The sequence below is a fragment of the Delphinus delphis genome, chromosome 6, assembly GCF_949987515.2.
Source record: "Delphinus delphis chromosome 6, mDelDel1.2, whole genome shotgun sequence".
In the NCBI taxonomy this organism is placed as follows: domain Eukaryota; kingdom Metazoa; phylum Chordata; class Mammalia; order Artiodactyla; family Delphinidae; genus Delphinus; species Delphinus delphis.
In genome coordinates this window covers 17,597,053-17,612,738 of record NC_082688.1, presented here as the reverse complement: position 1 = coordinate 17,612,738, position 15,686 = coordinate 17,597,053, and the positions used below count along the sequence as shown (strand labels likewise).

At 40.7% G+C, this 15,686-nt stretch overlaps 1 protein-coding gene across 2 annotated transcripts in view; it reads right to left on the bottom strand.

Moving 5' to 3' along the window:
* ASTN2 (astrotactin 2) overlaps nucleotides 1-15,686 on the bottom strand; it is a 912,541-nt gene that overhangs the window by 139,911 nt on the left and 756,944 nt on the right. For both annotated transcript variants that reach the window (XM_060013324.1, XM_060013323.1), the window contains exon 19: nucleotides 15,064-15,212. In XM_060013324.1, coding sequence (XP_059869307.1) covers nucleotides 15,064-15,212 — 149 coding nt within the window. The remainder of the gene's footprint in view (nucleotides 1-15,063; nucleotides 15,213-15,686) is intronic.

Here is a 15,686-nt window from a genome sequence, read left to right as displayed (position 1 = left end):
TAGAAGTCTTGTGGGGAACATAGTAAAATTCAAAAATTAAAGCAATCTTTTTAAAAGCAATTTTAATAAGACATTTCTGTTATGATTTGACAATCAGTTCAAACCCCCTGTCCATGTATGGCAAACAGCAGGCAAAAACATTCCAAGAAGTGGCGAATACAAAACTCTCAAGGGAAGAGAGCTCTCTGTCCCTGGCCTAAGTTAGAGATGACACATTTGCATATCCACAGGGGCAAAGCAGAGAACACAAATTGATGTAGCAGGTTGAATGTCAGACAACCTGGAAGAAGGGGATTATGGCAAACTAGAGTGTACATGCATTCTCTAAAGGGGGCAGCTCAACTCTCTTGTCTACTGCTGCCATGTGGGAATGTGAGCCCAAGATTAACAAAACCTACCCTTTTTCAGCAGAAGCCAGGAATCCAGATTTTTCTGTAAAAATCTTGCAGATTTCAAATGATGACAATGTACTCAAATATTAAAAAAGAACGCTATGTAGCCACTGGTTTGCTACCTAGTTTAAGGCAAATTATTTCAGATAAGTAGGAGCGTTATGAACGTTTTCAAAGATGGTAAGAACAAAGGGAAGAGGATGAGTGATTATTGTGTATCTTCGATGCACCAAACATCTCACACACATCATATATCACTCCATTGATTGCTCACAACGATACTGAGAAATATTGATGTTTAGTACTGATTTTTTTTTTTTTCCTTAGGGAAGTCGCATATGGGGGGTGTGTTTTGGGAAACACTGGTATAGACAGGTAAGAATGGCAGTATGAGGAAGACTGAATATAGGGACAAGACTAGAAGCAGGGGAGCCTGGTGAGGAAGTTATATTGGAATTATCTAGAGTGGTCTTAGTTGGGAAGAAAAAGAGTTGAGGCATAATGGAAAAGTCATTAACTAAGCTTTTCTTTCAAGTCAGTCAATAATGTCTTAGAAGGAAAATCTACTTCTCTCCCACCTCCCCACGTCAGGTGGAAGATGGAGAGACCTTACAGGTGTACCCCTTTTCTTACACTCTCTTTTCACCTTAGGGCTATCTCTTTGATGCCTCTTCTCAGTTCCATGTTGGCCATCTCTCCAGGTGGGCGACAGAAGCTGAGTCTTAGTTCTACGGACTGGGCCACCTGGTCTAACCCCTACTGCCACACAGAATCCTTTCCTATAGGGCAATAAAGTTCTGTAGGAAAAGACCATTCAGCCATTCTCTTTGCTCCCCCAATCCAGGGGCTCCTTGCCTCTGGTTAGTACTACACTGCCAGTGAGAAAGAAGAGTCAGGAGACCCAAATTCAATTCCTGATCCCACTCTTCTTAGAAGTTGGACCTTCAACTATCAAGTTCACAAGCCTTATCTTCAACTCCCTCACCTGTAAATGGAGATAATAATTCCCTGCCGCTTGGAAGGAAGAATTTGCAGATAAAATGAGATAATGGATTCAAAGGCCCTTCAATTCATCTTCCACAGAGCAGCCAGGGTGATGAAACTTTCACTCTTTAGCATGCCTTAAACAACTCCCTGTAATTTCACCCCTGCTATAGTCTCTTCTCTTTTATTTCTGCCACTCAAAATTTAAACTTGAGCACGCAACCCTTTTATACTTTAAGGTCACTGCACATGCTTTTCCCTCTACCTGGAATACTCTCCATCCTCATGTGCTTCTCAACCTTCACTTCATCTCATTCCTTCCTGCCCACACTTCAGGTCCTTATTGGGTGCCTCCTATACGTCTGGCATTTTACTAGGCACTGGGCTACAGTCATGAAAAAAGATGAACATAACTCCACTTCAGAGGAGCTAGTATTCTAGCGAGAAGGGAAAATGCTCAACCTTTCTTCCCCCAAATCAAAATGCATTCGTCATATTTATAGTAAGTGCTACAAGAAGAGTATTAAATGCTAAAAGTTCACATAGTTAAAGAAAGGGCCAAATATAATCTGAAGATTCTGATAAATGACATTTAAGCTGAGACCTGAGTGTATAGACCTAAGTGGGAAAGAAAATCAGTGCTATCAAGAGCAGATAGAAGACTGGAGAAGTAGGCAAGAACAGTTATTCATAACCTTAAAGGCCATGTCAACATTTTTTTTCCATTTAGTTAGAAGAGTTATGGAAAGCTCTTAAAGGGTGTAAATTAAGAAAATGATACTTATAAATCAGATATTCATCAAATATTTATTGAGTGTTTATGATATGCCAGGCACTGTTCTAGGCACTGGATAGGATCCAAAGCTGCATTTTGAAGGGTAACTCTGGCTTTAGAATTGATAACTGAAAGGGATAAAAAGTGGCTGATATGAAGACTAATTAGAAAGTCATTGCAAGAGATGATGGGTGGTTTAGACCATGCAATGAGAATAGAAACAAAGGAATAGATTCAAGAGAGAATGTTGTATGTCAATTATATTTCAATAAAACTGGGGAAAAAAGATAATGGAGATCAAAGCAAAACAACTTGGTTGTAAATTGAATATGAGGATGAACTAGAGAAAAGAGTTAAACCTTGGGATTTTGCTTCAAGGAACTGAATTTATAGTGGTACCAGTTATAGAGAGAGTAAATGAGCATGTAGACAGGAGCACACTAGTGGGGAGATGCTAACAAGTTCAGTTTTGTATGTGTTGGGTTTGAATTGCTTGTGAGACATCAAGTTGCAGATGCTTCTAGTCAGCTGGATATGAACAGACAGTTCAGAAGAATGAGGTGGAAACACAAATGTAAGAGCAGTGATTATACTGATTATAACTATGGGAGTGGATGTTAGCCCAGAGAGAGTTTAAATTGAAAAACGAAGATAAAAGACCAAGATCTAAGCTGCTCTAGGATTTAAAGAGCAGATGGGGAGGACCCAGTCTGCAAGGGAGGCTGAGGTGGAGTCCGAGAGGCGGGTGTAAAACCAGGAGGGAGAACATGGTTTCAAAGAAACCAAAAAAGCAAAGGTTTCAGAAGAGAATGATGAGTCCTGTAGAATGCTTGAAGATATCAATTACGTCTATGCCCCACCCCCAGAAAAAAATGTCATTGGATTTAATGACATGGAGGTTACAGATGTTCGTGGAGAAGAATGTTTCAGTAAACTTGGAGGTAGCAGGAGACAGAGTGGAGGGAGTTAAGGAACCAGTGGAAAGTGAAGAAATGGAGTCAGCCACTGCAGACTCTACTTTCAAAAGTGTATTTATAAAGAAGAGGAGTGAGATAGTTATGAGAGTGTAAGATGGAATGCTTTTTTTTTTTTTTAAGAAAAACATATAAGCACATTTAAACGATGGTAAAAATAATCTACTAAAGAAGGAGAGATTGGAAGCATAGAATATAGAGGGATAATTGATATGTCAAATTTCCTAGAAATTTAGTAGGGTACAGGAAACAGTGCAACAGAAGGATTAACTTTACAGAGGAAGAAGGGCACCTCCTACATTGCTACAGGAGGGAAGGGGAAGAATATGCAGAAAGAACATACAGATTTAAAATAGTTAAGGAGGGAAGTTTACCTACTCCCTATACTATTTTCTCTGAAAATGAGGACCCAAGATTATTTGCTGAGAGAGGGGGAAGAATAAGGTGCCATGAACTGAAGACTGGTGAAAGAGAAAGTAAATTGATAGGAGAAGTCTAGTAGGATTGCCTGGTAGCATGAAGAGCCCGGCTGACATTGGTGACTGATGATATGTTTGTGCCAAATATTCTCAACTATGTGCTTCTCACTAGCTGTTTGACGTATGTACTAGCAGAGCAGAGGATGGAGAGCTGCTGCGTGTATCCAGTGTAGGGGTTTGGCCAAGCAGGGCAACGGAAGAACAGAAAAGCAAGAGAGATCAGGAGGTGGTTGAGAACAGTGATTAAAATATGAGCCATGAACTCTACCATGGTGTCTCAGTCCTTCCGGGTTGCTACAATAAAATACCATAGATGGGTAGCTTATAAGCAACAGAAATGTATTTCTAATAGTTCTGGAGGCTGGAAAGTCCAAGATCAAGACATCAGTAGGCTTTGGGTCTACTTCCTCATAGATGGCCTTCTTCTCACTGTAACTTCACAAGGTAGAAGAGTGAGGGATTTTTCTGGGGTGTCTTTTAAAAGGGCACTGATCCAATTCATGAAGACCTGCCCTCATGACCTTATCACTGACCAAGTGCCCCACCTGTTAATACCATCACCTTGGGGGTTAGGATTTCAACATATGAATTTTAGGGGGACATAAACATTCAGTCCATTTCACATGGATAGGGCAATGACTAAAACATAGTTGGAACGGATAGATGGAGATAGAGCAGTGATACCTAGGAGCAGGGAATCATATTGAGTTAAAAGACAGATATGGTAGGGGTGAGAGATAAAAAACAAACAGGATAAAAGAAAGCGGGATAACGGAGCTAATGATTTTGACGGGACCTCATCACATGAGGACAACTCCAGGGTGTGAACTAGGAGTGGGTGGCTGAGCTAGACCGGAAGCAAGTTCACTGGAGATGAGCAGGCTAAGGAAGTAAGAGACTGGGTGGTAGGGCACGGAACCCCAGAGGACCTGAACACATCTACTGTGATGACAAGAGCACAGATGGAGAGAAAACTCAAACCCAGCAGCTTTGATACTTAGAGCATCAGTTCCAGTTGCGGCAAGAAGATGAAGGCTGGACTCTATTTTACTTTATCTTTTGGGGAATGACTGCATTTCAGGGTCATAAGGAAGGACGGCTTTAATCCTGCCAAAGTCTTTGGACGGGAGGTAGGCACCTACCTACCATAATTCTTCCCTGGCCTAGGAGGAGGTTCTGGAGAGTACAGAGGGAAAGCTAGCTTTGCTTCTCTTGGCGTCTATAATGGGCAGCTGCTACGAAGGTCAAGCATGGTGACAGGTGGCGGTAGGGAGAAAGGGAAAACTTTCTCACCAGAGGGCGAGCTCCACGTGGGGGTGCTGATAGTCTCAAGTGAGGTTTGACTAGTATGATTAATTACTGGGACCAGAATCTTGAGCAATTGCCTCACTTCCTCTGCATAGCCTTTACCGACGCCACTAGACTGAGTTAGAAACCTCTAATCTGTGCTCTTACAGTATCTGAGTTGTCTCATCTCCTACCATGCTTTAGGGTAATTTCTTGCTAAACTGTATTTACCTCCTAGTAGACTTATAAACTCCATGAGGGCAGGATTCATGGCTTCCTTGCTCCTATTCCATGCCCAGCACACCCTGCAGTGTCTGGACCACAGTAAGAGCTCCATATACATGAATGAAACAAATGAGCGTGCTTCGTGAACTGTTAATAAAACAAAACACTCGGTGACATAGAAGGCAGGTTGGGTGGCATGGGGGAATGGAGAGAATTAAGACCCTCCAAGTACCTTTTCCCTTTGGAGGCCCTTGACTTTAGAAACCTCTCACCCAAAGAGCAGCTGGAGTGACAGAAACATTTTCTGAGGACCTGAGATCAGTTCCAGATGTTTGCAGGCATGTCAGTTTGTACCTCACCCTGTAAAACATATTTCCTTCACCCTCCTCCACTCTAGCTGAGGGAGTGGGGCCGTCTCCAATGACATCACCTCCCTCAAGTTGGTCCAGGGCAGGCAGACAGCAGGCGGGTGAGGGCTCTTCTAGCTTCTCAGACAAAGAGTAGGGCTCAGCCATGGCCTGCACTGCTTGAGGAGCTATGAGTAATTTCCACGGAATTTCATAAACAGCTCCGATGTAATCACTCCATCACAGCCGCTGCTGCCACCATCCTGTCAGCTACTGGGGGATGTGAGGCCTTGCTGTCCTTTGCTTTGAGTTATTCCCCACAGAAACCCACCTCCATAACTGCTCCCCTTTGAGAAGGTCATCGGTCTAAGATGGGATGGTGAGTGTGCAGGGAGAGGGTGTGGGCGGTGTCCTCTCAGTTGTAGATTAGACTTAATGGAAACAGGGAGGGAGGGTTTAGAGAATTGCATTGGAGATGGAGACAGGTGTCTTCTGACCCTTCGGGATATTATTCTTGACCCAGATCTAGATGAATCTAGATGAGCAGCTCATGCCTAAGCAGCTTGAAGAGATAAAGACAGGAAAAGACAGACTGAGACATAGGCAGAAGGTGACATGAAGTAAAAAAGGAAAAAGAGGAGACAGAGAGAAAGATGTCAAGAGGGACACACATAAATAGAGGAAAAGAAGGAAGGGAGGAAGGAGAGAGCGAGGGTAGAGAAAGGAAGACACAGAGATAAGAACTGAGAGTTGGCAGGAGGGGAGCCTGGTGCTGATAAGCTGGGGAGCAGCCCATCAGGCTCCCACATGCCAAACAGAAAGGGGCACTGACCGGCTCCAGATGTTGCTGCCTTTTGTGGGCAGATGTGGGGGATGGTAGAGAGGGCCCGCTGTCTCGTGCGGGGGCCGACAGAGCCAGCTGGCCTTCCAGTCCTGAACCAAAACCCAAAGTGAAGCTGGGAATCCCATGGGGAGAGAGAGAAGTCTCTGATTTTTAAAAGGTTAAAAAATATTCCAGCAGCTGACCAAAGAAAATTCAGGGGAGTGTGGTAGGAGGTTATGAGGTTGGGTGAGACCCTTCCACTTCTTGTCTTTCCTTTTCTGATCCTTACAGTGAGGGAGTTGGACTCACTGCTGAGGTCCTGCTACTCTAAAGTTTTGGGATTCTCAGAAGCTGGCATGTATGACAAAGAAGCAATGAGTCTGAAGAGCTACGTTCTCTAGAAGAGCCCCCCAGCTGCCATCATACATCTATATACTCCATCCTGCCCAGGCACATAGATACCCTATATCCCCTAATTTCCATTTGCTTCTTGGTTTATTCTCAACAAGAACAAAGCACACCAGAGGTAATATCACTGGTGGAAAGATATTTGGACTTGGCAGGGAGAACAGGTAAAGAAACCAGAGCCCCCATTCTAGCACTGACTCTCCCACTAGCTCATGTGTGTAACCTCGGGACAAGCCCCGCTCCCGTCTTCCTCAGCCTTTTTCTCCGTAGGTCAAACATGGTATTTGGATTCATTAAATTTTCTTGTGCCTCACCCCACCTTCTTATTCCCACCCCCCTGCATCTAGTCCTGCCCAAGAGGCTGAAACCCATGCCAATTGCTCTGATGAGGCCACGGGGGAGAACCAGACGTCTGTTTTTAATATCGATGACAGATTAGCGTGCGGGGAATTCAGCCACCCCCCAAAACAAGCCCCGTCTCTGCTCAAAACAACTGGAACAGGAGGCTAGTTATGCTTGGCTTTCCCAATAGAGTCCCAGGACCGACAGAGCAATAGCTTCTCTGAAGGAAACAAAGAGGGCGCCAAACCCAGGGGTGGGGGGCAGGAGAAGGAGACAGGGAGGGAGAGCCCGCATTTCAACAGCTAGTTCAAAAGGGTGTTGAACAGATGGCAGTCATAAAGCATGTGTGTGTGAGAGAGAGAGAATGTGTGTATGCATGTATATCTGTGCACACGCATGCGTGAGCTTGTGAATAAATAAACAATTACAGCACTGCACTCGGCTGCCAGCAAAATCCAGAGAGATCAAAGAGAAAGCCCTCATTTCCTTATTCTGGCCTCACCTGGCCAAATGTGTGTGCAATCCTAACTCTCTAACAAAACAAGTCTTAAACCTTATTTTATTGTTTGTTTTCTTCCTAACATTGAATTTTCCTTTTTCTTTTTTTAATTCATGGAAATTAGAAGCAACTAGCATTTATCAATACTTACCATGTCTCAAGAACTGTGCTACATTTGACTCTCAAAGTAGCTAACGAAATAGGTGTTATTTTCCCCATTCCACAGATAGGGAAACTGAGACCCAGAAAGGATGTCAACTGGCCCTAGATTTCTCAGCGAGAGTGGTAGAAACTGAAAGCAGAAGCCAGGTTTTTTGGGGAAAAAAAAAAAAATAGCCCATGCTCCTTAATTCGGCTGTAACCTCTAAGATAAAAAGTTCAGTCAAGTAGACTGAAATTTTCAAATTTGGTCCAAGTTCACTTTTGAGATTGTTGAGACATAGTAAAAGTGGCATGGAGGCAAAGAGATGAGGTTTCTGCTTCAGATATCCACTGCCAATCATCTACAGCATCAATTAATCATACACATTTTAGAAGGCTTACTATATACTCAGCTAGTCTCTAGAACTACGTAAGACCTCATAAGACCACACGGTTCTCAAAGAATTAACATCAGAGTTGAAAAGTTAAAACATGTATATGCCTACCCACATACAATTCAATTCAGTGAACACTGAACATTTATGTACGTCAGGCACTGTGGAAGGATACCAAATTATAAAGATATAAGAGTCATTATCCTGCTTCTTTAAAGACAATTGTCCACTGAAAAATTCAAGAAGTGGATGGTGGAGAGAATTAAAGTCAAGTAGCACAAGGAAGAATTAGAAGAACCTGTAAAGATGGTGGCAGATATGTCATTATCTTCAAACTTCTGAATGGCAGCAGGAAGAAGAAGGGGTAATATCTCTGTGGGGTGTCCCCAGACCATGAACTAAAAAGAAGTTTCATCTCTATCAAAAAAAAAAGGAACTCTTGGATCAGAACACTGGTTCCTAGACAATCAGAAGGAAGAATCTTGGATTTCCATTTCTGGACTGGATGGAGAAACAGAGACTAGATTTATTTACCCTACTACCTGAAACATGAAGGATTTTTTTAAAAGAAAAGAACATACAACAAGTTTTCAAACTGGAAATCTGGCAACAGAGATCTTGAAATATGGAAAACAAATTCTGTGAGCCCTAAAATTTCTGCAGCTTCCTGTCTTCAGAGAGTTTCTAGGTCACTGCAGGGAGATGCCTGGAAGATTCCCTAAATTGAGAAGGCAGAGTCCTTAGTCCAGGGAGATGAAAGTGACTAGAGTTTATAGGATAGAGTAATGGAGAGGAGAGAGCTGTACAGAGAGAAAATTGAAGAGATCTGTGTAGGGTCCCCTTTCAATACTCAGCAAAGTACTGGTTAATGGATGCATGTAAGGAGCCTACCAACCCAAGAGGATTAGACAGAACAATGCCCATTGCTTGTACAGGGGCCAGAAATAGTGCCCATTCCTCCCAGTCACACTGGAAAATCTCATAATTCATGGGCCACTGTGTAGAACACACTGAAGGGTCTTGCCTCAGTAGTAGGGAATAATTAGCCCTAGACTAAACACTGCTCTGGGTCCATCTAAGAAATCTTAAAAGTAAGACCCAAAAGAATCAAGCTGTTTCCAAATAACTTAACTGTGGCCCAAAATAGAGTTCAAAAATATTTATAGGAATACAAAAGTACCCAGAACCCAACAAGGCAAACATCACAATGTCTGGCATTTAATCAAAACTTACCTGGCATGCAAAGAAGAAGGAAATTCAACACATAATGAGGAGAGAAATCAATCCACTTAAACTGACCCAGAACTGATACAGATGTTAGAATTAGGAAACAAGGACATCAAAACCATTATTATAACTCTATTCTATACATCAAAAAAGTTATGACATGCCATATACTAGCCAGATCCAAACTGAACTTCCTGGGACTTCCCTGGTGGCACACTGGTTAAGAATCCACCTGCAAATGCAGGGGACACGGGTTTGAGCTCTGGTCCAGGAAGATCCCACATGCTGTGCAGAGTAACAAAGCCCGTGCACCACAACTACTGAGCCTGTGCTCTAGAGCCCGTGAGTCACAAGTACTTTAGCCCATGTGCCACAACTACTGAAGCCCGTGAGCTTAGAGCTCCGCAACAAGAGAAGCCACTGCAATGAGAAGCCCGCTCACCATGATGAAGAGTAGCCCCCGCTCAATGAAACTAGAGAAAGCCCACGTGCAGCAATGAAGACCCAATGCAGCCAAAAATAAATAAATTAATTAATTTAAAATAAATGTTTAAAAAAACAAAAAAACAAATTGAACTTCCTAAGATGAAAATTACAATGTCTGAGACTTCCCTGGTGGTGCAGTGGTTAAGGATCCTCCTGCCAATGTGCCAATGCAGGGGACACAGTTTCGATCCCTGGTCCAGCAAGATCCCACATGCCCCAGAGCAACTAAGCCCATGTGCCACAACTACTGAGCCTGTGCTCTAGAGCCCATGAGCCACAACTACTGAGCCTGCGTGCCACAACTACTGAAGCCTGCGCTCCTAGACCCCGTGCTCCACAACAAGAGAAGCCACCACAATGAGAAGCCGGCGCACCACAACAAAGAGTAGCCCCCACTCGACACAACTAGAAAAAGCCCACACACATCAATAAAGACCCAAAGCAACCAAAACTAAATAAATGGAAAATTACAATGTCTGAGTTAAAAAAAAAAATCACTGCATAGATTAACAGTAAATTAGATACTGCAGAAGGCAATGAAGACATAGCACTAGAAACTATCCAAAAGGAAACAAACAAAAAGAAATAATTTTTAAAAATGAAAAGAGCATCAGTGAGATAAAGAACAATTTCAAGTGGCTGAATACATATATTTTTAGAGTCACTGAAGGAGAAACAAGATGGAGAGAGAGAAAAATAATGGCCCCAAATTTTCCAGATGGGCTAAAACAGTAAACCCATAGATCCAAGAAGCTTAATAAACCTCAAATAAATTGCTAATGTAAGCAAGACACAGGAGCAACATCTTTAAATTACTAAAAGAAAAATACGCCAATCTAGAATACTGTACCCAGCCATAATAGCTTACAAAAGCAAAAGCAGAAAGAATTCATCATTAACAAACCTGAAATATAAGAAATAATAAAATATATCCTTCAGGCAGAAAGATAATGAAATCAGATGAAAATATGGATGTATGCAAAAGAATGAAGAACACCAAAAATGTAAGTACATGAGTAAACAATAAAACTATTAATTAAATATACTTAAAGGATAATTACTCTTTTAGGAAAATAACAATGAATTATGAAACTTATGTATATGAGTAAAATGTATGACAATATAGCATAAAGACTTGGAGGAGAGAAATAAAAGTATACTATATAAGGTTCTTTTACTGTATATGAAGTGTTAGAATAGCACTTGAGGGCACACTGTGATATGTTAAATATAAATATATAAACCCTAAAGTAATCACTAAACTAACAAAAGAGTTATAATAAATCAACAAAAGAAATAAAATGGAATGATAAATACACTCAATCTAAAAGAAGATAGAAAAAGAGAAGAAAGGAAACAAAGAAAACTGAAACAATAGAAAACAAATAGCACAATGATAAACTTAAACCTAACCACAACAATATCATATTAAACATAGATGGTCTAAACACCCCAATGTAAAGATAACAATGTCAGATTGGAATAGGAAAAAAAAAAAGAAAAAGAAAAGAATAAAGACCTAAATACATGCTGTCTACAAGAAACCCATTTTAAATATAACGGCACAAGTAATATAAGAGTAAAAAAATTAAAAAATGGTAAATCATTCTAACATTAATCAGAATAAAGCTGAGAAAGTTATATTAATATCAGAAAAAAGATTTTGGAGCAAAAAATGTAACATGGATACAGACAACCATTTCACAATGATAAAGGGATTGATTCATCAAGAGAATATAAAAATTATAAATGTTTATTCACTTAATAACAGAGCTTCAAAATGCATAAAGTAAAAACTGATAGAACTATAAGGAGAAACAGATATATCCACAATCATCATCAGAGGTTTCAGTACCATTCTTTCAAGTACTGATACAGCAAGAAGACAGAAAATCAGAAAGGATTTAGAAGACTTGAACAACACAATCAACCAATTTGATCTAACTAGCACTCATAGAAAAACTCATCCATAAATAGAAGAAAATACATGATTTTAAACTGGTCACTGAAAACAATGATAGACCATATCCTGTGCCATAAAACCAGTCTTAATAAATTTAAAATGATCCAGCAACACCACTCCTGGGCATATATCCAGAGAAAATCATAATTCAAGAAGATACATGCACCTCAATGTTCATTGCAGCACTGTTTACAATAGCCAAGACAGGGAAGCAACCTAAATGTCCATCAACTGAGGAATGGATAAAGAAGATGTGGTACATATATACAATGGAATATTACTCAGCCATTAAAAAGAATGAAATAATGCATTTGCAGCAACATGAATGGACCTGGAGATTATCATACTAAGTGAAGTCAGACAGACAAAGACAAATATCATATGATATCACTAATATGTGGAATCTAAAAAAAATTATACAAATGAACTTATTTACAAAACAGAAACAGATTCACAGAGTTAGAGAACAAACTTATGGTTATGGGGGAAGGGTCACGGGGAGGGATAGATTAGGAGTTTGGAATTGACATATACACACTGCTATATTTAAAATAGATAACCAACAAGGCCCTATTGTACAGCACAGGGAACCCTGCTCAATATTCTATAACAACCTAAATGGAAAAAGAACTTGAAAATACGTATAACTGAACCACTTTGCTGTACACCTGAAACTAACACAACTTTGTTAATCAACTATACTCCAATATAATACAAAAATTTTAAAAAATAAAATGATTAAAGTCATAAAAAGTGTATACTCTGATATAGTGGAATCAAATTAAAATTCAATGACAGAAAGTTATCTGAAAAATCCCCAAATATTTGGAAATTAAGTAACATGCATCTAAAGAATCCATGGGTCAAAGAAGAAAACAAAAGGGAAATTAAAAGGTATTTTGAACTGAATGAAAATGAAAACACAATTTATCAAAAATCTGTGGTAAGCAACTAAAGCAGTAATTAGGGAAAATTACTTGTCTTACAAGAAAAATCTCAAATCAACAACTTCAGCTACCACCTTAAAAATCTAGAAAAAAGAGGAACAAACTAAATCTAAAATAAGCCAAAGAAAAGAAATAACAAAGGTCAGAGTAGAAATCAATGAAATGGAAAACAATAGCAAAGGTAGGTGAAATCAAAGCTGATTCTTTGAGAAGATAAATAAATTACACAACCTTCTTTCCAGATTGATCAGAAAAGAAAAGAGAGGTGACAGAAATTACCGATATCAAGAATGAGAATGATATCACTATAAATTCCATAAATATTAAAAAAAAATAATAACAGAATATCACAATTTTTTGCCAGTAAATTTTATAACTTACACAAAATGGATAAATTCTTTGAAATACACAAGGTACCAAAATCACTTAAGAAGAAATTCATAACCTGAATAGCCCTATATCTATCAGAGAATTAAATTAGTAATTAAAACCTTCTTACAAGAAAAGCTCCAAGCCCAGATTATTTCACTTGTGAATTTTACCAAACAATTCTTTTTTAATACATTACTAATTCTACCCAAACTCTTTCAGAAAACTAAAAAGGATAAAATATTCTGCAATTTATTTTGAGAGGCCAGAATTATCCTGACAGCAAAACAGACACAAGCATTACCAGAAAACTACTGATCAAAATACCTGACAAATAAGGATGCAAAAATCGAAACAAAATTTTAACACAATAAATCCAACAATATACACAAAAAGATAGTGCATCATGACCATGTGGGATTAATTTATTCCAGGAATACAAGGGGTTTTTTTTTTAATCCTTTGAAAATGCATCAATATAATCTACCGTATTAACAAACTAAGAAACATAAACTATGATCATTTCAATGGACACAGAGAATTCAACATTCATAACAAATAAAGATTCAAGCACTGTGCTGGGAGTAGGACAGACTGGCTGTGGAACTTTGGGAAGCTCACAGACCTCTCTGGGATTCACTATTTGATCTATAAAAATGCGCCTGGTAATCATTCAGAGACTAATGTTAGCAACATGGCGGCATAAGAATTTTCACCCCCACCCCCCAACCCCCCCCATCACCCCTCTAACAACCTCCATCAAAAAATCAATTTGAACCAATCCGAGTAATGGCATTGTGGGGACAATTTGAACCGAAAAATCAATTTGAACAGCTGTCCGTGCACAGAAATACTTCACAAGAACTAAGGTTTCTAGGTGAGGGATCATTGCACCTGGGTGAAGCACAAAACTAAGAAAAGATGCTTTGAGGAGGGTAGGAAAGATAGATTCACATTACTCTTATAACCTCTCCCCCAAGCCTGAGCAGCCCAGTGCAGAGAGAGAAACCGTCCCTGTGGAAGGAAAGAGAAAAGTGAGACCAACTTCACTTTGCACTCCAGAGCCAGCTCCCATGGCTGTAGGTGGCTCCCAGAAGACTTCTGTGTGCATCCAGGACTCTGGCTCATCCCAGCAACTGCTGTCTCCAGGGGCTCCAGCAGCTTCCATGGCACCAGGCTCCCAGTGGGCTCCCACGAACCCAGGTCTCCAAGTCACCCTGACACCTGCCAGCTCCGAAGGCCCCCAGGTGATCTACATTTGAACCCGGGTTTCCGGCTGGGCCCAGCACTAGGCCAACTACCACCAGCTCAGGCTTTTGACCTACCCTGGAACCAGGCTGGCTCCCAGGCTCCTGACACTCCAGCACTCCAGGCCTGCCCTCATGGCCCAGCCTCAAGGCCAGCTCCCTCAGACCCAGGCTCCCCGCCTGCCATAAGCCAGACCAGCCCTGAAGACCCACCTCCAGGATGTCACAGCCTCCTGTATACTCTTTAAGTAAACTTAAAGCACTCCTTAAGATCTACTTTCTGCATCTTCTCCTGCATGTCTGAATAATTTCCAAATCCTCTTCCTTAGCATGAAAGACAACTATCTCAGTACATCTCAATAGAAAAGACAGTTCCTTGAACTTTTTTATCTCAGTCCCAGAGATAATATATTTACAGATCAAGGTCTTCAAAAATGTAACCTGTAGGCCTTCCCAAGTAGAAACGGACAAATCCTTTTTTGAATTAACTAACACTTTAGTATATGACTTTGTGGATCCAATTTAGAGAATCAGAAATTCTCTACAAGTACAATTTGCTACCTCCCCCTGTAGAAAATCATACCAAAAAGCACACAGGTGTGGGAACTAGGAAACAAACACCAAACAGTAAAACTTCCCAGTGTCTTCCCAGTTCAGAGGACACCAAGTCTCCAAAGGTATTTAGAAAATCCCAGTTTCCCTCCTCTGTCACACCATCTCAACGAAAGAGGAAGTCTTGAACTTTCTACTTACCTGTGTAGAGGTCCGTATCCGTGTATTCATCCACTTTCTTGTGCTGCAGAATATAATCAGAGACCTTGGTCCCAATAGCTGGCTGGACATCTACCCACTCCAAGGAGACCACGGTGCTGGAGGGCTCTACTGCTGGGGAGAGCCGCAGCCTAGGGGGGTGACAGGGAAGGTTGTTTGTTTGCCAGCCAGTACTGTCTGGGCCCCAAGAGTTTGCACAGGTCAAGATTAAAAGCACAGCGTTCAGTCTGGCTTCAACCCACCACCATACCCCTTGTGTAGACTCAGGCAATTAATTATACCTCTTTCAGCCTCCGTTTCCTTGTTCATAATGGGGACAAGAAAGAGCCACCTTTTGGATCAATGTGGAATCCAGTAAATTAATCCAAGTACATAGTGTGTGCTCACAGCAAGTTGATTAGCTTTCCATTTGTTTAAACTATATTCTCAATGATGCTTCACTGTCAATTAAATTGGCAGTGCTTTCAAACACAGTCATCTGCCAACCTCTCTGCCATTCTCTTCAATCCCCCAGTATATCAGTCAATGCTTTAATATCAATACTCCCTCACAGCGGGCAGGGATCCTGGGGAATCCTTTTACAAAGCAAGAAATAACAGAATGTT